We start from the raw sequence: 24,550 nt of genomic DNA, 5'->3' as shown, positions 1-24,550 counted from the left end.
CTCCTGGCCCTCCAGTCTCTCTCCCAGCTTCAGGTGCACATTTCCAGGCTCTGTAAGTGGTACCCCCTGAAAACACCCCACCAGGCTCGAGGTGGGAGAGGCACCCTTCACTCCTTGCCCAAGAGGGTGTGATGGGGACTCACTGTGTGGGGGGAGCTCTCACCAAAGAATCTGTTCACGAGTCTCCTTACCCCCTTCTCTCTGGGCCCTCTTTGACCCTTGATCTCGCTGGGTACCCAAGAGTCCTAGGACAGGTTCTCAGAGCCATTTCCTGTGGGCATCCGCACATGGGGAGCTGAGGCAGAGCGCCCGCCCCTCAGTGGTGACGTTAACAGGCACCTCAGTTAAAAAGGTCTCTTTCTGACATTCTGTTCCCTACACACACGCACGCACGCACGCACGCGTGCGCGCACGGCTATCCTACAGGCTTCTCTGCCCACATGATAGGAGCAGTGTTCACTTGGTGGGGGGATAGAGGGGCTTTTTCATCCTCACTTGGTTTCCTTTTAAACCAATTTAAATATTTACCTCAAGTATATTTTACTTCTAGAGTTAAAAGAAAGTAAACAAGATTGCTACCATACTATTTTTTCCCTAGTTTTTGGCGCTTTTACCAAGGAAAGCACATATTGGTATGACTAAAAATCCTATTACGTGCTTGTAGCACAACACAGTGATAACTTTTAACTGTACAGTCTGCCTTTTACAAAGGGCTTCACCTATGCTGTCTTTTGGTGCTCAAAGCAATTCTGTGTGGTCAGGATGACTTTCTTTCCTGGATGTACCTGGGCTTGTGAATGTGTATCTCCTTCTCATGCAGTGCACACATGTATTGGCAGAATTGGGAAGAGAAAAGCGTCCATTGCCTGCTGGTTCCATCATTTCAGCAGTCCCATCATTATCCCCACTTTAGAAGAGAGGCTTGCTTACCCTGGGTTACAGGTGGTGAGCAGGAGAGGGGGAGTCAAGCCTGGGTCTCCCCAGTGCTGGGCCTTGGCTCTTTCCACTACAGCACACAGTGTCTGTGTTGGCTGAAAGGGTCTTTACTGATGTGATGAAGCCAAATCGACAGTGGAGAGGGTTCTGGAGTTGCATTGTCAGGAGAGCTCTCCATTGCCAACACTTTCTCAGCAGAGATTTCAAAAATGAGAGACCAAGTAATGGGACCTTCCAATTGATTACAGTCTTTCCATCCTCCTGCACAGAGGCTATTGAGCTAGTAGTGGAAGTGAAACCTTCTCATTTGTTTGATCACTGTGTTTACTGAAGGAAGAAAAGCTAGGAAAAAACCCATGTTCCTCCTCTTAAGTACAGACTAGATAATTCCAGTCCGTGATATACTCAGGGAATTCACAAAGTGCTTCTGAGTTAAAACTGTTCTGGATCCCAAAGGCAGGAGGCTTTTTTGTTTTTAATTCAAATGATCACTTTAAGAAGGCATTTCGGAAGAGGACTTTTAATATCACTTTAACAACCATAGCACATATCAGAACTTACTGATTGTGTGTGTGTGTGTGTGTGTGTGTGTGTGTGTGTGTGTGTGTGTGTGTGTGTAGATTCCTGGAAGGTGAATATAATCATTTGTCTTCAGACCAACAGAAGGTTTGTTCTGTAAATACTAACTGTTAGATAATAGTGTGGATTACCATCTTGAGATGATACAAAGAAAAGTAATTTCTAGAGTCAAGTAGAGGAGCAAGGAATTAAACCTAGTTTCATCCTAATATAAGCATTTCCAGCGAGATGAGTAGGTGACAGTGACTTTGACTTTCTGATAAGAAACAGCAATACCCCTGGGCAGCGCTGACAGTGAATGCTGTGGTGGGGTGGGGGACACCAGTAGTGTGGACTTGAACCAGTGGATTTAACCTCAGAGTCTGCTGTTGCTGTACGAATTCCCTCTGGTTGTGAAGTATGGTACATGATATGAGTGGCCTCACTGGGAAGGGTTTTCTGAGAATAGCCTTCACCTTGCTCCTGCCCTCCCGGGTGATTCTGGCACATCTTCCTCTGGTGTGCAGCTCACACTCTTCCTACCCACTGAACTCTTGCTGGCCTATCTTCTGTGTGCCCCACGATGTGGAATGATGCCAGGGCAACTTGGGCAGCTGTGGCACTGGCTCTCTGCAGTAAGGCCACATAGGTCTCCAAGGACACCTCTCAATCCTCCTCTTCCTGTCCCCCAAAAACAATCCTCTCAGAAGTTTGCTTAAACCAAAAAGGGGGATTTATAATGTTATGGGGGCGAGGAGTCCCGTGAAACCCAAGGGCAAGCTTAGGATAGGAGAGGAAAGCTGTGGGGAGCCCTGGGCTGCACAGGGCAGCCTGGTTCCCATCACTGCTCAACCACTTCCTTGTGCACCCCCTGCTGCAGACCCTCCGCTTTGCTCCTTGCTTCTAGTCCCAGAGTGAGAAAAGGGCCACCCTAAGCAGCTGCTGTGCTCACAGCCACAGGAAGTCACCCTCAGCTTTCCCTGAATTGCAACACACAAATTCTCGGGAAAGGAATCTGATTGGCTCGCTTAGAGCAGATGTCCATCTCTGGTCCAGTCAGCAGTGGGCATCATCAGGTATAAACTTGGTGCTAGGAACTCTCCTCTGTGGCCCTATGGATCAGGGAGGCAATTTCTAGAAGTAGAATCGTTATGACCAGGGCAAGGGCAGATGCCCCAAAGTTGTCTACTACACCACCACCTCCTCCCATCCTGAAGTTATAGCCTGTTTTCCTGCTTTAAAGCCTCACATCAGCATCTCTATTTCTTTGGTTCTTCTATATGAGACACCACGGAGTAGGACGCTTCTTCTCCAGCTCCTCCTTTCCTTGCTGTCCCTAAAAGTAAGCCCCAGGCTCTTTTCATCTGAAGTTTCACTTATAATCACTACGAAAAAACAGACAGGGACTAGCAAGTAATTCACATGGGAAAATTTCAAAAGGTCTCAGAAATCTCGAGTTCCCAAAGTCGCATGTCTTTAGTTTCTGAGACTCTTGCTAAGTGGCTTCTGGGATTTTCAGCTTCTGGTCTTTTCAGCTGTTGGCTGACTGGCTGTGCAAAGCCCAGTAAATGCCCATGGTACCTGTCTTCTGTGCATCTTTTCATATCTCCAAGACATTCTCTGCCACCTAGTTCTGGACTTCTGTAACGCAGGGTGCTGGCACAGTCAGACCTGGCCTCGTTATGAGGAAGCCCAAAATGATTATACACAGTGGCAGCAAATGAACTAACTCTTGCCTCCTCAAGTTTTTTCAGTTATAAAGAGGTCTTTGTTTTGAAAGAAGGGGCATTTCCTGCCCTTGGGCTGATTCCATCAGACACGGGACTAGTGACACAGGAGCCGCCTCACTGACCTGTGCGCCCAAAACTGAAGATGGGGCTTCTCACCCATTGTTCTAGCTTCAGGGTTGCAAATGTTGGTCTTTGGCAAGTAACTGGTTATCAGTGCAAAAGAAGCCTAGAGACAGGGTGGGGGGGCGAAGAAAGAATGAGTTAGCAAAGGGTTGTTGAAACATAAAGTGTGCTTGTGTAGAGCTTCAGTCACAACTGTCAGAGGGATGACAGAGAGCGTGTACTTGGAGAGATCAGGAGGCCATGCTTGCAAATGAAAATCCTCTCTGGAGCCTCTAGCCAAGCCCTGTCCCCGAGAGTAGGACAGCTCTGGCACGGCTCTGTGGCGGTTGATTCATGGGCCGTTTCCGTCTCTGGGGAAAGCTGCATGTGAACAGCATTTTGGAGCTTGCCTCTGTGACAGCATGATTTATATTCCCCAGAGCAGGGGGCGCTGGTCTGCTCACAGGGTCCCAGGAGCAGATGCTGGCAGAGCAGGTGGGTGCCATGGAGAAGCCACTGCCCATCTGCTGGACTCTCCAGCTCCCTTCTCAGCCCCTCACCAGGACCCGTGCCACCGTCCTGCACCTAGGCCAGCTTGTACTGACTTTAACCTTTGTCCTCACTGTTCTCCATGACCAAAATGATCTAAACCTCAACCTCCCGCCCGACCCTATGCAGGGAGCTGGGGCGAGGTCCAGCCAGGACTCTGGCTGCTGGGCAAATGCTAAGTCAGGGGCTTGGAGCAAGAACAGAGAACTCTACCTCCGTCGAGGGTCCAGGAAAGGGCCAGGGAGGCAAGTCTGAGCCAGAATCCTTTGGCCTAGAGAGCCACAGGGGTGGGGAGATAGTGTCAGGCCCAGGGGGCAGGACAGGCAGGCAGGCCAAGAGTCCAGAGCTGGGCCAACAGGACTGGAATGTGGGCAGAACAGGGAGAAAGGCGTTCAGTGCAGCCCCAGCTTCCCAGTTCTGTGCAGCCTCCCGTCTCCTCTTCTCCCACCTTGCCACCCAGCCCACATCCTTTCTCTCCTTCCAGGCCTCTGATCTCCCCTTTGCTGAACTGTGACCACCTGTTTTGTCTGCAAAGCCGGCGCTTCTCTGCCTTTCCTTCTGTTTCAGATCATGGCCATCAGAAGGGTGACCAAAACCAGGCCATGTGTCCAAGTGCTCCAGGGGCTCTCTCTGCACAACCACTGGCTGTTTATCCGTTCATATTCTCATATTTGGCCCCTCTCTCTTTCTCTCTCTCTCTCTCATCCCCTGCTGGTACTTCATTTAATCTATCTCTATACACGTACACGGCACTATGTAATAATTTATTTTTTGTGTTGCAGAGATTAGTTTGTCAAGGATAGAGGCTGTCTTCATTTGGAGTGATCCCAGCCCCAGCTAAGGGCTTGGCACACACTGGTTGCACAATGAATGGTTTTGAGGGTTGGTTGACCTGATGGCCAGATGGATGAATGAGTGGCACCAAAGTTTATCTTGCTTTTCTGAATTCCTCTCAGGATTTGGTAATAGCAGGATTTAGTATATGTTTTTTAATTAACATATGGTATGTATCAGTCAGGATCAAAGCAAGAACAAGAAACCACCCAGTAATTTGAACATAGATAGATAGATACTCTAACAGAGATTCGAATGAAAAGGGATTGGCTGGTAAAAGTATTGTAAAGAATACAGGAATAGCAGGTGTAAGGAGCAGTCACTACCCCTGAGATTGAGTACCCGAGGAGGAAGGCCCCAACCCAACCCACCCCCATCGAGGGCTGAGGACCTTGTTGGAGAGGCACTGCCATGGCTCACTCAGTGGCAGAGAAGTTGCTGTGGTGCCACACCAGTGGAACTTGCTGGAAATCCATCCTCAGAATTTGCTGGAAATATGCTGTCTAGGGTGCTATGGGAAGCTGTTCACAGGGAGGTGTCTCAGTCCACTACAGAACCACCCTAGGGGTGGTCACCAGGGCAAGTTGATGGCCACTGGAGGCTGCTGGCTGCCATGCACTGCAGAACTGGGGTTGTGGGGAAACCACCCGAGCTGCAGGCACTGGACACTGGAGAAGGCACCTGCCCAGCAGGAGCCCGCCGAACAAGCACAGCAGAACCAGGAGGGCAGAACCCCTTCCTCCTGCCTGTCTCTCCAGAGCTGCCTACTAACAATGCTCAGAACTGTGCCCACTGGCAAAGGAAAAAATATTTAAAGGGCTGTGGTCCATTATCTCAGAGCAGGCAACGCAGGGTGAATTTGGAGCACAGAGGCAATAAATGGATAACTGGCACACAGTAAATTTTATTCTTCTGGTGTCAGTTCTATGCGTTTTAATACATGTATAGATTTGTGTGACCACCACCACGATCAGGATACAGAAAAGTTCCATAACCCGAATAACTCTGTCTTTTTATAGTCATATCCTATACCTCCCTCTACCCCTAACCCCTGGCGACCATTGTATGGAGGTACCACAGTTTGCTTATCCATTCACTTGCTGAAGGAACTTTGGGTTGGTTCTCGTTTGGGGTAGTTATGACTAGAACTGCTATAAATATTCATTGACAGGTTTTTATGTAACATAAGTTTCCATTTCTTTAGGGTAAATAGGGTAAATAAATTCATTTCTTCAGGAGTGGAATTGCTGGGTCATATGGTAAATATGTATTTCATTTTATAAGAAACTGAAAAGTATTTTTGAGAATGACTATACCATTTTGCCATCCCCACCAGCAGTATATGAGGGTTCCAGTTGATCTGTCTCACCAGCACCTGATATTGTCAGCATTTTAAAATATGAGCCATTCAAATAGATGTGTAGTGACATCTTTTAATTTTCATTTCTCTAATGGCAAAATAATATTGAACATTTCTTCATGTGTTTATTTGCCATCCTTATATTTTCTTTGGCGAAGTGACTGTTCAAGTCTTTTGCCCATTTTTCAAATTGAGCTGTATGTTTTCTTGTTGAGTTTAAAAGTTCTTTATATATTCTAGATATTTTATATATTCTAGATATAAGTCCTCTGACAGATATGTGGTTTACAAATATTTTCTCTCAGTCCATAGCTTGTCTTTTTCTTCTCTTAACAGTGTATTTCACAGAGCAAAAGTTCTTAATTTTTATGACATCAGTTTTATCAATTTTTTCTTTCTGGATCATGCTTTTGGTGAAATGAATCTAAGAAATATGTCACTAACCCCAGGTCACAAAAATTTTCTCCTATATTTTCTTCTAAGAGTTTTATAGTTTTACATTGTTATATTTAGATCTGTGATTCATTTTGACTTAGTTTTTGTATAGTGTGTAAGATTTAGTCTGAGGTTCATTTTTAGAAGGTTCATTTTTTTGTATGTGGATGTCCAGTTGTTCCCAAACCATTTATTGAAAAGACTTCCTCTGCTAAGCTGTCTTTGCACCTTTGTCTAAAGTTAATTGTCCATATTCAGATGGGTCTATTTTTGGACGCTATTCTGTTTCATTGATCTATATTTCTATCCTTTTACCAGTACCACACTATCTTTGTTACTGTAGCTTTATAACAAGTCTTAAAATCTGGCACTGTCATTCCTCCAACTTTATTCTGCTTCTTTAAACTTGCTTTCCCTGCTCTAGTTCATTTGCCTTTTCATATAAATTTTAGAATCAGCTTCTCTACAGCAACATAAATGGCTTGATATTTTGACTGGAATTATGTTAAACTTATAGATCAACTTGGGAAAAACTGCTGTCATTATTATGTTGAGTCTTAAAATCCATGAACATGGTATGTCTTTTCATTTATTTAAATCTTTTTTTGATTTCTTTCATCACATTTTGTAGTTTTCAGCATACATACCATATACATGTTTTGTTAGATTTACACCTAAGTATTTTATTTTTGGAGCTATTATAAATGGAACCATTTAAAAATTTCATTTTGTAATTGTTTGTTGCTAGTATATAGAAATGCTGAGTTTTTTGTGTTGATATTGTATCCCACAACCTTGTGAAACTCAGTGGTTTTAGGAGTCTTTTTGTATAGAGTCTTTTCTACATAGACAGTAATGTCTTCTGTAAGTAGATTCTTTTCTTCCTTTCCAATCTGTTTACTCTTTTATTTCCTTCTGTTGCCTTTTTGCACTGGCTAAGACTGCCAGGACTGTGTTGAATATGAATGGTGTGAGCTGACATCCTTACCTTGTTCCCAAGGTAAGCATTCAGTCTTTCATCATAAAGGATGGTATCAGCCGTAGGCTTGTTGTAGCTGCTCTGTATCAGGTTGATGAAGTTCTCTTTTATTCTTAGTTTGTAAGTTTTCATTATGAATTGGTGTTAGATTTTGTCAAATGCTTTTCTGCATCAAATGATTTAAACATGTATTTTTTTTCTTTAGTCTGTTAATATGGTGGATTATATTGATTGATTTTTCAAATATTGAACAAACTTTACATTCCTGGAATAACCATACTCCCCTTTGACTGTGGTGTATAATACTTTTTGTTTGTTATGTCTGTTTGCATTTGATCTGTGGAATATTGGTCTGCAGGGGTTTTTTCCCCATATTATCTTTGTCTGCTTTTGGTATCAGGGTAATATAAGCCTCATAAAATGAGTTGGGAAGTGTTCTTTCTTCAGGTTCCTGGAAGAGATTGTGTAGAATTGGTATTATTTCTTCTTTAAATGTTTAGTAGAATTTGCCATTGAAACCATCTGGACCTGGAGATTTCTAGTTTGGATGGTTTTCAACTATGAATATAATTCTTTAGTAGTTATAGTACTATTCAGGTTATCTATTTCATTTTGGATGAGTTTTAGTAGTTTGTGGTTTGTGAGCAATTGATCCATTTTATCTAAGTTGTTGAATCCATATGTGTAGAGTTGTTTGTAGTATTCCTTTTTTATCCCTTTAATTTCTGTGGGGTCAATAGTTACATTTCCTCTTTCATTCCCAATATTGATAAATTTTGCCTTTTCTCCTCTTGGTCTGCCTGGATAGAGATTTTATTGATTTTTAAAATTTTTTTCACAGAACCAACTTTTTGCTTTATCATTTTTTAAAAAAGATATTGTTTTACTCTTTTCAATTTCATTGATCCCTGCTCTATTATTTTACTGCCTCTGTTTGTTTTGGTTTATTTTACTCTATTTTTTTCTAGTTTATTAAAGAGGAGGCTTAGTTATTAATATCAGCCCTTTTTTTCTTTTTTTTAAATTGAAGTATTGTTGATTTACAATGTTGTGTTAGTTTCAAGTGTATAGCAAAGTGGTTCAGTTATATGTATATCCTTTTGCATATTCTTTTCCATTATAGTTATTACAAGATATATAGATTCCTGTGCCATATATAGTTATTACAAGAATATAGATTCCTGTGCCATACAGTAGGGCCTCACTGTTCATTTTATATACAGTAGTGTGTATCTTTTAATCCCACCTCCTAATTTATCCCTCCCCCCTTTCCCCTTTGGTAACCATAAGTTTGTTTTCTACGTCTGTGAGACTGTTTCTGTTTTGTAAATAAGTCCATTTATATCATTTTTTTAGATGCCACATATAAATGATATCATATGATATTTGTCTTTCTCTGTCTGACTTACTTCACTTAGTATGATAATGTCTAGGTCCATCCATGTTGCTGCAAATGGCATTATTTCATTCTTATTTATGGCTAAGTAATATTCCATTGTGTGTGTGTATATATGTGTATGTATGTATATATATACACATATATACACATATGTATATACATACACACACACACACACACACACACACACACACACACACACACACACCCCCCACATCTTCTTTATCCAGCCCTCTGTCAATGGATATTTAGGTATTCCATGTCTTGGCTATTGTAAATAGTGCTGCTATGAACATTGAGATGCATGTTTCTTTTTGAATTAGAGTTTTTGTCTTTTCTGGATATATGCCCAGGAGTGGGATTGTTGGATCATATGGTAAATCTATTTTTAGTTTTTTAAGGAACTTCCATACTGTTCTCCATAGTGGCTGCACCAATTTACATTCCCACCAACAGTGTAGGAGTGTTCCCTTTTCTCCAAATCCTTTCCAGGATTTATTCTTTGTAGACTTTTTGATGAAGGTTGTTGCTGACCAGTGTAAGGTGATTCCTCATTGTAGTTGTGGTTTGCATTTCTCTAATAATTAGTGATGTTGAGTGTCTTTTCTTGTGCCTCTTGGCCATCTGTGTGTCTTCTTTGGAGAAATGTCTATTTAGGTCTTCTGCTCATTTTTTGATTGGGTTGTTTTTTTGTTTTGATATTGAGCTGTATGAGCTGTTTGTATATTTTGGAAATTAAGCCCTTGTTGGTCGCATCATTTGCAAATATTTTCTCCCAGTTCGTAGGTTGTCTTTTCCTTTTGTTTGTGGTTTCCTTTTCTGTGCAAAAGCTTATAAGTTTTATTGGGTCCCATTTGTTTATTTTTGTTTTTATTTCTTTTGCCTTGGGAGACTGACCTAAGAAAACATTACTACAATTTATGTCAGAGAAGGTTTTGCTTATGTTCTCTCCTAGGAGTTTTATGATGTCATGTCTTTAAGTCTTTAAGCCATTTTGAGTTTATTTTTGTGTATGGTGTGAGGGAGAGTTCTAACTTCATTGATTTACATGCGGCTGTCCAGCTTTCCCAACACCACTTGCTAAAGAAACTATCTTTTCTCCATTGTATATGTTTACCTCCTTTGTTGAAGATTAACTGACCATGTGTGGTCTATTCTGTTCCATTGATCTATATGTCTGTTTTTGTGCCAATACCACACTGTTTTGATTACTGTAGCTTTGTAGTATTGTCTGAAGTCTGGGAGGGTTATGCCTCCAGCTTTGTTCTTTTTCCTCAGAATTGCTTTGGCAATTCTGGGTCTTTAGTTGTTCCATATAAATTTTAGGATTGTTTGTTCTAGTTCTGTGAAAAATTTCATGGGATAATTTGATAGGGATCACATTAAATCTTAAATTGCTTTGGGTAGTATGGCCATTTTAACAATATTAATTCTTCCACTCCAAGATCGTGGGATGTCTTTCCATTTCTTTGAATCATCTTCAATTTCCTTTATCAATGTTTTATAGTTCTCATCATATAAATCTTTTACCTCCTTGGTCAGGTTTATTCCAGGTATTTTTTTAACGGGATTTTAAAAGGGATTTTTTTTTTAACTTTCTCTTTCTGATATTTCATTGTTAGTGTAGAGAAATGCAGTAGATTTCTGTATGTTAATATCGTATCCTTCTACCTTGCTGAATTCATTTATCAGTTTTAATAGTTTTTGTGTGGAGTCTTTAGGGTTTTCTATCTAGAGTATCATGTCATCTGCATATAATGACAATTTTACCTCTTCTCTTCCAATTTGGATGCCTTTTATTTCTTTTTCTTGTCTGATTGCTGTAGCTGGGACTTCCAAAATACTGTGTTGAATAGAAGTGGTGATAGTGGGCATCCTTGTCTTGTTCCAGATTTTAGTGGGAAGGCTTTCAGCTTTTCACCATTCAGTGTTATTTTGGCTCTGGGTTTGTCATAAATAGCTTTTATTATGTTGAGATAAGCTCCCTCTATACCCACTTTGGTGAGAGTTTTTATCATGAATGGATGAAGCATTTTATCAAATGCTTTTTCTGCATCTATTGAGATAATCATGTGGTTTTTGTCTTTTGTTATTGTGGTGTATCACATTCATTTGTATATGTTGAACCTTCCTTGTGACCTTGGAATGAATCCAACTTGATCATGGTTATGATCCTTTTTGTGTGTTGTTGGATTTGTTTTGCTAATATTTTGTTGTGGATTTTTGCATCTATACAAAGATATTGGCCTATAACTTTCTTTTTTGGTAGTGTCTTTGTCTGGTTTTGGTATCAGGGTGATTGTTGGCTTCATAGAATGACTTTGGGAATGTTCCCTCCTCTTCAGTCTTTTGGAAGAGTTTGAGAAGGATTGGTATAAGTTCTTTGTATGTTTGGCAGAATTCCCCAGTGAAGCCATCTGGTCCTGAACTTTTGTTTGCAGGGAGGTTTTGTTTTTTTTTTTTTTATTACAGATTCTATTTCACTTCTAGTGATTGGTCAGTTCAAATTATCTATTTCTTCTTGATTCACTTTTGGTGGGCTCTATGTTTCTAGAAACTTGTTCATTTCTTTTAGATTGTCCAAATTGTTGGCATATAATTGTTCATATAATTGTTTTTATGCTTCTTTGTATTTCTGTGGTATTGGTTATTTATCCTTTTTCATTTCTTATTTTGTTTATTTGGGTCCTCTCTCTTTTCTTCTTGGTGAGCCTGGCCAGAGGTTTGTCAATTTTGTCTGTCCTTTCAAAAAACCAGATCTTGGTTTTATTGATTTTTTCTATTGTTATTTTTATCTCTATTTTATTTATTTCCTCTCTTTATTATTTCTTTTCTTCTGCTGACATTAGGTTGTGTTTCTTCTTTTTCTAATTCTTTTAGGTGGTAGGTTAGGTTATTTGAGATTTTTCTCTTTTTTTGAGGAAGGCCTGTATCACTATGGACTTCCCTCCTAGGATGTTTTTGCTGCATCCCATAGATTTTGTATGGTTGTGTGTTTATTGTCTTGAGGTATTTTTTAAATTTCCTCTTTGATTTCATCCTTCACCCATTGGTTTTTTAGTAGCATGTTTTTTAGTCTCCATGTAATCATTTTTTTCTTGTTTTTCTCTCTGTGGTTGATCTCTAGTTTCATGCCGTTGTGGTCACAAAAGATGCTTGAAATAATTTCTATCCTCTTAAATTTGTTGAGGCTTGTTTTGTGTTCTAGTATGTGGTATACCCTAGAGAATGTTCCATGTATGCTTGAAAAGAATGTATATTCTGTGCCTTTGGATGTAATGTCCTGAAAATATCAATTAAGTCTAACTGTTCTATTGTGTCATTTAGGATCTCTGTTGCCTTATTGATTTTCTGTCTGAAAGGTCTGTCCATTGATGTCAGTGGGGTGTTGAAGTCTCCTACTGTTATTGTATTCCCATCAGTTTCTCCCTTTATGTCTGTTAGTATTCATTTTATGTATTTAGGTGCTCCTATATTGGGTGCCTTTATGTTAATGAGTGTAATGTCACCTTCTTGTATTGATCCTTTTGTCATTATATAGTGTCTTTCTTTATCTTTCTTTATGGCCTTTGTTTTAAAGTCTGTTTTGTCTGATATGAGTATTGCTACCCCCACCTTCTTGTTATTGCAGCCCTTTCTTTTTTAATATAAGCATTTAATGCTATTTACTTATCTCTAAGGCTTTATCTATGTCCCACAAATTTATGTTGTATTTTCAGTTTTGTTCAGTTCAAAATATTTTCCTAGTTTCTCTTAAGGCTTCTTCTTTGACAGTAATTTAGAAGTGTGTTGTTTAGTTTCCAAGCATTTGGAGATTTTCCTGTTAACTTTCTTTTTTTTGCTTTCAAATCTAATTCCATGGTGGGCAGAGGGCATATTTTGCATTATTTAAAATTTGTTAAGGTTGTTTTATGACCCAAGGTATGGTCTATTCTAAGGAATATTCTCCATGCATTTGACAAGAATATGTGTTGTACTTTTGTTGGGTGGAGTTTTCTCTAAATTTCAATTATATTCAGTTGGTTGACGGTATTGTTCAGTTCTTCTGTATCTTGTTGATTTTCTGTCTATCAGTCAACTACTAAGAAAGGAGTATTAAAATCTCTGTCAATTTATCCACCTCTCTTTTCAGTTCTGTCAGTTTTTACATCATGTATTTTGAAGCTCTGCTGATAGGTGAATACACATTGAGAACCATTTTATGTTCCTGGTGAATTGGCCCTTTTATCATTGTGTAATGTCCCTCTTTATCCCTGGTAATTTTCTTTGCTTTGACATCTACTTTGATATTAACGTAACCACTCCAGCTTTGTTTTGAATACTATTTGCATGATATATCTTTTTGTATCCTTTTACTTTAAACCTTCCTGTATCATATTTGAAGAGAATTTCTTGTAAAAGCATTTAATTAGATTGTGTTTTAAAATTCCATTCTGTCAGTCTCTGTATTTAGACCATTTACTTTTAATATAATTATTGATATGTGTGGATTTATGTATGTCATATTAATATTTGTTTTTCGTTTGAGTCTCTGTTTTTCATTCCTCTGTTTCCCCTTTCCTGCCTTATTTTGGGTTATTTGAACTTTTTTTTTGAAGTCCCTTAATTTATCTCTTGTGTCTTTGACTATGTTTCTTTTTATAGCTTTTTAAATAGTTGTTCTAGAGATTATAATATATATATACTTTTTATAGTCTGCAGTTTACTTACTATTGATACTTTATTAATTCAAGAGAAATATAAAAGTCTTATCACCATATGGGAATCTTTACCAGCACCCCGCCCCATCTTGTATTTGTCTTACATACTACATCTACCTACATTAAAACTCCAGGGACTTCCCTGGTGGTGCAGTGGTTGAGAATCCGCCTGCCAATGCGGGGGACATGGGTTTGATCCCTGGTCTGGGAAGACCCCACATGCCGCGGAGCAGCTAAGCCCGTGCACCACAACTACCGAGCCTGCACTCTAGAGCCCGCAAGCCACAACTACTGAAGCCCGCGTACCACAACTACTGAAGCCCATGCGCCTAGAGCCCATGCTCCGCAACAAGAGAAAACACCGCAGTGAAAAGCCCATGCACCGCAATGAAGAGCAGTCCCTGCTCACCACAACTAGAGAAAGCCTGCACACAGCAACGAAGACCCAACACAGCCAAAAATAAACAAATAAAAAATAAAACTAAATTTATTAAAAAATATATAAATAAAAATAAATAAATAAAACTCCAGCAGACAGTGTTAGGAGAAGAATAGTCTATTATATCTACTCAGACATTTGATATTTCTGTTACTCTCCCTTCTTTGCTGATGTTCCTAGTTCTTTCTGATGTCATTTCCCTTCTATCTGAATGACTTCCATTAGCAATTATTTTAGAGTAGGTCAACTGACAGGATTTGTCTGTGGCCTGGAACATGAGAACAGAAATGAAAGAATAAGAAAAATGGGAGATTTTCTGTAGTGTCTCTGAGCCAGAAACAGAGGGCTTCTCCTGGAGGTCTCTGTTCACACTGATTCCTGCTTCTACATCTGGGGGTTTCAGAGAGACCTGTCTGATGGATTTCACAGGGACAAAGAATGTGAAGCTCAGTACTGATTTGGTGGCACTTTGAATTCTGGTCTTCTTCCCTCATTTGCCTGATATTGTTTACTTTTCACATTCCTCAGATATCCTGTTCTGTGCAGCCCATCAAGAATTTATAGTTGTATTCAGTTGCAAAGGTGGGGTGGAATGTGTTTTTACTCCATTTTACCTAGAACCAGAACGTGGTATAGCAGGATATTTATAACAAATTCTTAATAACATTTATTAAGTGAATAAATGAATGAGATATCAAACAGTTGGTACCAACCTCTCTCCTCAGCACCAGACTTGGATTTCTAATAGTCTCCAGCCCTTCTGGAAGGAACACCATCTAAATAATTGAATCAGTATCTGCATACTTGGCATCACCAACTCAGTGTCCTGTCTGCACTTTTAGCATGTCCAAACTGAACCCCTTCCTCTTCCACTGAAGACTAGCTTCTACTTTCAGTTTCTCTATCTGCCATAAATTAACTGCTAGTTGTCTTTTACCCTTTCCCTTCAATGAGTTTCAGGAAGATAAGTTCTCTGTTTGGTAATGTTTCTCCTGTTAGTTCTCACTTTCTCACTCTCAGCCTTGCCACCCTAGTTCACAGGTCTAGACTAATGAGATAGCCAGCCCAACCACAGGACAAGCAGAACCATTGTTTGTGACAATAGAGAGCAAAGAATGAGGAGGAACCAGGAAGGTGGGTTTACAGCCAGCCTTGTCCATTTGTAGGGAGACAGGAGATGGGAGCTCGAGGCAGAGGAGGGAGCCGCTACCCAGACCTCAGAGCCCGAGGGCTTGTGGAAAGCTTGCCTCACCTGGCGTGTTGAGACCCAGGGCACATTAATGTATTAACACAATAGTAACTCCTGAGAATGGGGTTTCTAGTAGGTGTGAGGGACCAACAGTCCCCACTGGGCTCGACCCCGGGCCTTCAGGGCTGCTTCTGAGTAGGTGCTGGTAATAGCCACCTGACTTTCTCCTTCCCGTGTAATCGGCATTCTCCAGTCTGGGCCAGTTGACTGTCTCTCAGACAGCAGCCCTGAGCCCACTACCCCCTGCTTAGAGGCCTGGACTGACAGCTCTCTACTGCCTTCCAAGTTCAAGGCCTTCCGCCACTCTCTCCTTCCTCTCTGCCACTCTTTCCCTCTGCTCCAGCTCACCTGGGTTATTCCCTGGGCCCCAGAGAGTCCCCACACTGTCTTATCTCCACACCTCCTCATACTGTTCCATCCCCCCACTCCCAGCCTCCACCCCAGCCTCTACCTGTCATAGTTGTATCCTTCAGATGCCGCTCAGATGCAGCTAATTCCAGGAAAGCTCTTATGCCCTCCCTCTCTTTGCTATAGGCTGATACCCTCCTGCCTCCTTCTTAACCCACCTTAGCCAGTAGTCACTAGTCATACAGGATGGTATGTGCCTTGAAGGCAGGCGTAGTGAGACTCTCTTCTGTTTGGCCTTTGTGGTTCTTGCACATAGGTCCCGCTCAGTAATCCTTGCTGGATCAAAGTGAATGGCATCAGACTAGCTGATATGCCATCTCTAGAAAGTCTCTCAGAGAAATGAGGGGGCTGTGATTGTGATATGGCGACCGTTGATGGCAAGACACTCGGTATCCCTGCTGTATAGATGAGGCTTGTTTTGTAAATGGGAGATTCCCTTATCTGTGACATCGCCTGTTTGTTTTTCCCTTCAGTGTTAATACTTTGAAGGGTCAGGAAATAGGAAACAACCCCATTAAGTATGAGATCCTGAGGGCTGACAACACGAGCGAGCGGAGCTGCAAGATAATGGAGGCCGATACTGGTTCCAGCCAATTCTTCTCGCCTTTGCAAAGCACCAAATGACAGGCAGATTTCTCAGCTCCAAGCAGGCCGTCGCGTTCAGATGATAAATGTGTCCCTGGACAGAAGAGCTTGTTGAGTGATATTTACCAGGGTCTCTGTGAAGGGCCCTCAGCTCCCAAGGGAGCATTTTAAGCCTTCAGCTGCTCACCCTGTCGACTGACGCCCGTGGGGTGGCGAGAGGAATAAAACCTCGCTCCTGCTCTCCAACAGGATGGAAGCCATGGTGATTTGTTTAGGTGCTCGGAAGTTTCCTGGTTCCTGTTTCCTGTATTCATCCCCTCCCTCCCCTAGTCAAACCCCAGCAGAAAGAGACTTGGAATGTGTGAGACACTTAGAGCCTTAGAGGGGGAGGGGCGGGGAGGTCAGGTCTGGCTCTACCACTTAGTGCTCCTTGGCCAAGTTCCTCAGCTTCTCCAAACCTCAGTCTCCTCAGAAATAAAGTGGAGATGACGAGAACTGCCTCACAGGCTTGTTGGACAGATAGGATTAAATCTGTGTAAAAATACTTTGCATGTTGTAAAATGCTCTCCAGTATAGGCATTCGTTCAGCAGTTCCTCTTTGCGTACCTGCTGTATGCTGGGCACTGTGCTGGGTTTGAAGGGTCATGTCCAGATTGTGTGGCTGGGAAGAAAGGCAGGCTAATGCCTTTACCAGCCATCGGTGTGGTTCTGGGATGAAGGAGAGCAGCTGGCTCAGAAATCGTACCTCTCTGCCGTCCTTGAAGACCGCCCCAGTCCTGACACTTCTCTGGGGCTCCGGCCCCTGGGGTCCTCTCCCAATGATGGGACGTTTGCGTGACCTTCTGCAAGGAGCACTGCTGAGTCGGAATCTGGTGCCTGATGCCAGGTTCTCCAGAGGAACAGATAGGGCACGTGCGCGCACACACACACAGACACATGCATGGAAGTTTATTGTGAGGAATTGGCTCACACCGTAATGAAGGCTGAGAAGTCCCAGATCTGTCATTGGCGAGCTGGACACGCAGGAGAGCCGGTGATGTAAGTTCCAATCTGTCCACATCTGAAGGGGGAGGAGACCCGTGTCCCAGCTCAAAGGCAGGTAGGCAGGCAGGGAGTGCTCTCTTACTCCCCCTTTTTGTTCTATTCAGGCCCTCAGTGGATTGAATGGGGCCCACCCACATGGGGAGAGCAGTTTGCTTTCCTCAGTCTACAGGTTCCAATGTTAATCTCTCAGAAACGCCCTCACAGCCACACCTAGGATAACGTTTCACCAAATGTCTGGGCCCCCCGGGGCCCAGTCAAGTTGACACATAAAATGGACATCTCACCAGGGCTGACGTTCACTTAGAGCCTTCAGGTTTCCTAAGCAGCTTCACACACTGCGTCTCATTCGGCTCTGTGACGACCCAGTGAGGGGGTCATTCCCCTTCTCTGTCCTGTAATTCTGATGCCACGGGCTCACCAGCCTAGCCATTTGAAGCAGGCCATGCTCACCTTAAACCCAAGTCTCAACGCGCCGAGCCTTTTCCCTCTGGGCAGCGGGAAGTCTGTTCCTTTCCAGATCCCACTTCTCCAGCATGTGAGTGGCTTACATGGCTGGTCTGTGAGTCTGTCCTCTGCCTCCAGTGCCCTGGCGCTCTCCACTCTTCCCCTCTGCTCCTTAGGCAGCAGGAGACTTTAATCAAAGTTGCCACGTGGGTTGGGTGTCATCTGTGGGCCAGACATCACTCAGCATTTCCACAAAGTCTGGATGTAATCAGGATGCTGAAGGAAGACGGGTCTCCACATAGAGGTCTGCCCTCGCTGAGCCTCAGCCTCGGTGGACTTGGACCCGGTGAGGACCGGGGGAGGCCAGCGCCCCCTCGGACACCTTCGTGACCATGTCATCACGTCTGTCTTGGCCTCACGGGGCCATAGGACACAGCTTTTACATTTAATATGCCCTTTGTTATTTTAATCATACTGATGAATCAGGGCACTCCTGGGTACTTCTGTTTATTTAAAATCCATTGTGAGATGTTCTTTTACAGTTTGTCACAGAGGAAATATGAATTTATTAATTCAAAAATTATAACACCCTCATGCTGAGCTTGGAAATGGGCTCCAGTCAACAACGTTTCTCAAGCCTACATTTCAAAGTCCCCCTCTGCCTGGCATTGCAACCACTCGTGTGCATGTTTGTCTCCTCGTCTGGAAAAATGCCTTTGGGGGCTGTGTGTGCCCCCACCTGGCATGGTGCCTGGCACAGGTAGGTGCTTAATTACTGGTTCTGGGCTGGAATGGACTGGGGCTCCTGCCACACAGCACACTCACCCAAGCTCTGCGCTGGCGGAGCAGCCGGCTGGCAGTCAGGACACAGCAAATGGTGCCATTCGTTCAGCAAATGGTGGTTGAGCACCCGGTCTGTGTCGGGCACACGCTGGATGCAGGGAGTGCAGCCTGGGTGCCGGCCCAGCCCTTTCCTGCAGCGGGTTCCCAGGGGATGCAGCCAGCGGAGTGCGACACGAGCGGGCAGGGCACAGGCTGCGGGGAGCAGGAGGGGGACACGGGACATGGGGAGCAGGAGGAGACTCAGGAGGTGCTGCGCTGGGCCGTGCTGGGTGCTGGACTGACAGGGCCTCGGAGCAGGCTTGCAGCAGCGCTCAGCGCCCTTTCTCTGCCGTTTCCCCACAGGGCCTGTGCCAGCAGTGAGACAGAGAGTGAAGCCGGAGACATCATGGACCAGCAGTTTGAGGAGATGAACAACAGGCTCAACTCGGTCACTGACCCCACTGGCTTTCTTCGGATGGTTCGCCGCAACAACCTCTTTAACAGGTATGTGTGGCCCTGCCTCCTGGGCTGGTGCCAGGCAGGGCGCCCGGCAGCGTGGATAGCGTGCTTTCGGGGGATGCTCCTTCTGGCTGCTTGGGCTTCTGGCTGGGATGTGAGTCTGCAGGAGCGAGCGTGGTACTCCCGGGCCCCTGCTCCCCGGGGCCTGGGCGTCACAGCAGCCCCTCCGGGTGAGGGGAGGAAGCGGTAGCAGGCTTGATGTGACAGTCCGCCTTGGCTGGGACGGGAGGCCCAGGGGACGGTCGGCCGCTTCTTCCCATGACCTTGGAGCTGATTTCCCAGACACCAGGCAGAAGCCACACAGAGTGACTTCACATACTTCTTTGCCAGCTTTTGCCAGTAACTCACGGCCAGGCCCCTGTGTTGACCTTCCTGGCCTGAGACTGAGGGAGGCCCGAAAGAGTGGATGCCAGCATTGCTGGAGGGAGAGCCCGTCCAGACCCAGGCCCCATCTCCCCGTTACTTGACCAGATAGACCTCAGCGGCGTCGAGATGGGTCAGGGTTGAAATTGCCAACCAGCACACCCCTGCACCTTTTCACCGGGGGTGACAGCCGAGCTGCGTCCAAATAAACAGGGGCAGGCAGTTGGGGTTGAGGGGCACCTGTCCCGCTGTCATTTGGTTGCCTGGCAACAACCTGGGAGTCACATTTGGAGAGACCTTTCCAGAAGGACATCCCAGACTCTCTGAGGTCCCTGCCTTTGAAGGGCAGCAGGTTGAGCCAGGCACACAGGAGGGAGTGACTGTGCTCTGGGTGGAGGCAGCCTCTGCCGGGCTGCCCTGTGTGGGGGGCATTGTGTGCCCCGTCTGCTCCTACTCCAGGCCCTGGTTTCCTCTCATTATTGTGCTGTCACGGTGACAAACGTGTGTTTACTTTCCCAGGGGCGAGCCGAGTGGGACGGGAGCCAGGAGCTGGGGCTGTAGGAAGTGGCAACTTGGCTGAAAGGACGCCAGGACCTCAGTCTGGTTCACCCCCAGCTTCCTCTTCGGCCCTGCCCCCTTTGCAGGTGTCCCTCATGGCTTTAATTTTGTGGAGGGACAGGGCCAGGTGCGAGGAGGCGGGTCGGGCCCGGCTCCGCCCTCTGCTGCTGCTTCTCGGCCTCTGAGGCAGGTGATTCTCGACTCTGCCTGGTGCTGTGATCCATGGTTGTGAACTAGGGCACGAAGAGCTTGGGGCTCAGGTCTGGCCTTGCCGCGTGCCAGCTGTGGGACCCTAGGCAGGCGACTTCACCACTGTCAGCCTGTTTCCTCGTTGCTGAAGTGGGAACAAGCTTCCTACTTTTCGGGGTTCCCTTAACATGAGAATTGAGGAGCTAATGTATGAACAACACATGACAGGCTTCCTAATGCACGTGTACTCGTGGTGACTTTCTACTGTTTTAGGTGTGAAGGACAGTGCTAAACTTGGATTCTTATGATAATGTGGGCGGACAAACTTTAGAAGGGGTGAAATTTGTATGTACCTGTGGAACAGGTGTTCACCACCTTGGGTTGCAGCCTCACCCGCCTTTTTTCTTCCTGTCCCACCTCATGTCCTTTGCTCGCAAGAGAGAGAGAGCCAGCGGCAGGCCGTCAGGCATCTATGGCCAGCCTGATCACAGGCATGCCTGTGGCCAGGAGCCCCTCCTCCAGGGCCTCCGGTGCTAAGGCAAGAAAGGGGTCAAACCAGATGTACCTGGGATCCTAGTTTATCACCCCTGGATGGTAGGTGGTGTGAATTTTGGATCATGGAGTTGCTTGCTTTGGGAAAATGTTTGTTGTCTTTCTGAGCAGCTCTGAGGTAGGTCCAGTGAGCACAGTACCATGGATTAGTTCATTGGTTCGTTTAAACAATGCAGTCTGTGCCCAGGGCCAGGCTGAGGACTGGGCCAGCCCTGAGGCTGGGAGGGGGCAGCAAGGCCTGCAGCATGGGAGCCTGGGCCTCGCTGCCTGGCTGCTCTGTGCCCAGCTCCCTCATCAGGGCCTGACCTGCTCGAAGCCTCAGGCCTGCCCTCAGGAAAACAAAGGGTTAGAAGTGGTCTCTGCACACCTTTCCAATCCTGACCTTCTAGAGACTTCTGAGGGCAGATCGGATGAGGGGAAACAGGCTGCATTCTTTCAGCTTCAGTGCAGGGAGCCAAAGGCCTAAGACGGTTGCCATGCTGTGTGCTCTCTGCTGTTTCCCGACAAGCCCAGGAAGAGGGGTCTCTGGCCTCCATCCTTCCAAGTGACCCACAGAGGCCAAGGTATCCTTGTCGGTTAAGATGGTGTGGGCCCTTGCAAACTTCCAGCCTATCCTCGAGTCTCGCAGCTGAGGGGCACGCACGGGCTGGGAGGGTGGAGACCTGCCCCCACAGCAGGTGCAAAGCTGGGTTTCAGGTCCCACCTCCCAGCTGCCCTGCCGGCCTGTGTGCTGCCCTGCCCTGCGTGGGGTCCCAGGCAGGCCTTTCTTGCTGCCCCTTCGTGACCAGGAGGTGGGCTGGTTTGTCACTGACTGGGACGGCAGAGCGCTTGTCCCTGGAGCCCACAGAGGTGAAGTGGAAGCAGCCATGTGTGTAGCAGCACCAGCTCCCCTCTGCAGGGCCCTCCAGCCCCATGATTCATGGGCTGCTTGGCTCTTTTGTTCCAGGCAGTTTGCTGGACTGGTTTGGCAATGAGGCTGCTGCAGCAGAGGCAAGTCAAGTGAGACTTGGCCTTAGAATTCTCTCTCTCCCCCTCTTTCTCTCTCTCTCTCTCTCCCCACTGCACAGCTAGCTTGGTCTTTGTTCTTGAGGTCTCCACAACCACTATTTTTCTTCTTGCCTGTGCACTTTGGCAGAAAACACAGTTGCATGTCGAGCCCAGGGCAGGCACTGCTAGTGAGGAAATGAGCAGTCTTCTCTCGTTTAGCACCTGACCCTGGGGGCCCCCACTGGGCAAAGCAGCAGCCCCCAGAGAGGGCTCTACCCCTCATCCTGCAGAAGGCTTGGGAAGTTATGCTGAGGCCTGGAAGGCCAGTGCGTGTATATGGGGGTGTGTGTGTGTGTATGTGTGTCTGAACCTAGGGGCAGTCAGCAGATCGCATTTGCTGCAGAAAAGAGGAAGAGGAACAGGACAGGCTTTCAGCTGCACCCGGATTCTGGGTCCTAGGGCTGTGCCTTGGCATTGCAGGTGCGCCCAGCCAGAATCCATTAGGACCAGAATCCCAGAGAAATGTTCTGACTTCTGTTGCCACCACTGGTGCAACATGCGTGCTAGGTCTTTACTTTTTCACTTTATGGCAGTATGTGTGATATGGTGCAGAAAGGGGCTTTCCTGTTGCCCAGACATCAGTGGCTAGAGCCAAAGCAGAGGGCAACGAAGTGTCAGGGCTCCCCATTCTAGAGAGGGAGCCAGAGCCCTCCCTCAGCTTTGCAGCCTCCAGCTAGCACCCCGGCCACACACACCCCCAAAAGAAGACCGGGTGGGCGGATCGGCAAGTGAGCCTCCTTGGCCTGGTCGGGGTCCTCCAAGAGAGTCAGTGACCAAGACTGGGGGTCCTGCAGGAAGAGAAGGAGGCACCACCATCCTGTGGGACCAGCCTCCCGTGACTGGGCAGGAGAGAAGAGACCAAAGAGAGGGGCCGCCCTGGTGTGGTCTGGGTGCCCATGCCTAGTGTGGCACAGAGGCGTGCCTTCCCAATGGGCGGGTCACATGGGCTCAGCGACAGAGCTAGCATTAGGATCTGTGTCTGGCCATCTCCCAAGACAGTGCTCTAGCTCCCAGATCCCCACCCATCTAATGCTCCTGCCAGATGATCACTCAGCCTTTGCTTGAACTCCTCCAGTGAGAGGGAGCTCACCACCTCCTGAGGCGGTGCATTCTGTCTTTGGACAACACTGACTAATACAGCTCTGGGGTTCTTTATAAACGAGTGAGTGAGACTTCACAGGTTTGTGGGGGGGACAGGCTTGGACCCACAAATCACCCATGGGTGCAAGGCCCTTTGGAAAGGGGGTTTCTGTGTTAGCATCAGCTGGGCAGGCCACCACACACAGGGTCCTCTTCTCTCCATCCCTGAGCACATAATAAGCCCGTCCCCCCATGACTGCCCAGCTTGGGCCCTGAATGGGGTCAGCAGGCAAAGCCTGTGCAAGGCTGGCCTGGCCATCAGGTTTTTCCAAGGCGACCATCCCCAGGCTTGGCCATGGAGCCTCATGCACATTGCAGCAAAGAGCAGAGTGGGCAGCGGCTGTGGTTTCTGCAGGAGGGCAGTCCCAGGCCCCTTGGTGGTACGTGTGTCACAGCCCTTGACCACCATTCCCAGGAGAGCCCAAGAGCAAGAGAAGAGAAGCCTCGTGCAGCCCAGATTCATCCCTGGGCTTGAGAGGAGTTGGCGTCGCTGGAAGAGCAGGGGTCTCTGCCTGAGCCCACCTCCCGAGGAGGGACCAGACCAGTGAGCCAGGTGCTTGGTGATTAGGTAGGTGAGCAGGCAGAAAGCACCGACAGCTTATTGAATAAGTACTTAAAATGCAGCACTTGACAGCCTTCATCTCCCCAAGGAGACAGCCCTTCACATGAGGATGTTCATGGCGGAGAGTCACTGAATGCTATCAGAGTCCTTTTTTTTTAAATTGAATTGAGGCATCTCTGGCTGCTTGAATATAATGGATTTGCCAATTTATCTTTCCACTGGTACCTTAAAACCCAAGTACTTGTTCAAATCTCAGGCCAGCCAGCCCCTGTTCCCTCAGAAGATGCAGTTCAGAGCCCCGGAGGGGATTTTGGAGCATCCGGGTCAGGGCTGGGGGTGGGGAGGAGGGAACCCAAGTAGTTTCACAGGCAGCAGGTGCCCATGGAACAGGAGCTCGGCTCTGTCTGCCAGGGCCGCTCCCAGCTCCCCGGCTGTGAGGCAGGAGGCCCCCCTGAGACAGGTGGGGGGCTCTCGAGGAGTGGAGGCAGGACCCCCCCAGGCCCAGGACCATGCTGCTGTGAGCACAGACAGGAAGCCTCCTGAACTGGCCACTGGAAAGTGAAAACATGTGATAAAGACCTCAGAGAAGGTGAGGAGCCAGGCACCTGAGCAAAGCGGCCACACCTAGAACGAGCTCAGCACTGTGGCAGGAGGCCTCCTCCTTCTCCTGGCCCTGGACAGCCTGACCTGGGTGCGCCCTGCACACAGACGGCCTGGAGTACAGTGCTCAGTGCAGCGTCTGCCATCCTGGGTGACGGGGCACTCCAGACGAGGGTTCAGGGCCTGAGGCTGTGGCAGCGCTGGGCCTTGGGCTCCCCAGCCTCCTGTTGCCTGACTGCATTGCCAGCGGGGCCCTGCCCATGACCTGGGCCTTAGGTGAGATGCTTAACCTAGAGTCTCTGTTTACTCAGCTGTGGCAGTGGAGGTGCGGGGGGTGCGGGTGAGACCTGCCTGGTGGGAGGATTCCAGTGATGGCCACGGGTCAGCCCAGCCTGGCCCACCCCAGGAGAGGCCCCCTGTCCCATGGTTCTCTCCTGTCCTCTCCCT

General features: G+C 46.4%; 1 protein-coding gene across 3 annotated transcripts in view; it reads left to right on the top strand.

The window, feature by feature from the left end:
* The window catches only part of TTC28 (tetratricopeptide repeat domain 28), a 593,579-nt gene that overhangs the window by 533,455 nt on the left and 35,574 nt on the right, over positions 1 to 24,550 (top strand). For all 3 annotated transcript variants that reach the window (XM_057526055.1, XM_057526054.1, XM_057526056.1), the window contains one exon: positions 18,937 to 19,077. In XM_057526055.1, coding sequence (XP_057382038.1) covers positions 18,937 to 19,077 — 141 coding nt within the window. The remainder of the gene's footprint in view (positions 1 to 18,936; positions 19,078 to 24,550) is intronic.

The sequence above is a fragment of the Balaenoptera acutorostrata genome, chromosome 13 (genome assembly GCF_949987535.1).
Source record: "Balaenoptera acutorostrata chromosome 13, mBalAcu1.1, whole genome shotgun sequence".
NCBI classification, from domain to species: Eukaryota; Metazoa; Chordata; class Mammalia; order Artiodactyla; family Balaenopteridae; genus Balaenoptera; species Balaenoptera acutorostrata.
Note: the sequence above shows the minus strand (reverse complement) of the source record. Positions and strands in the feature narration are given on the sequence as shown.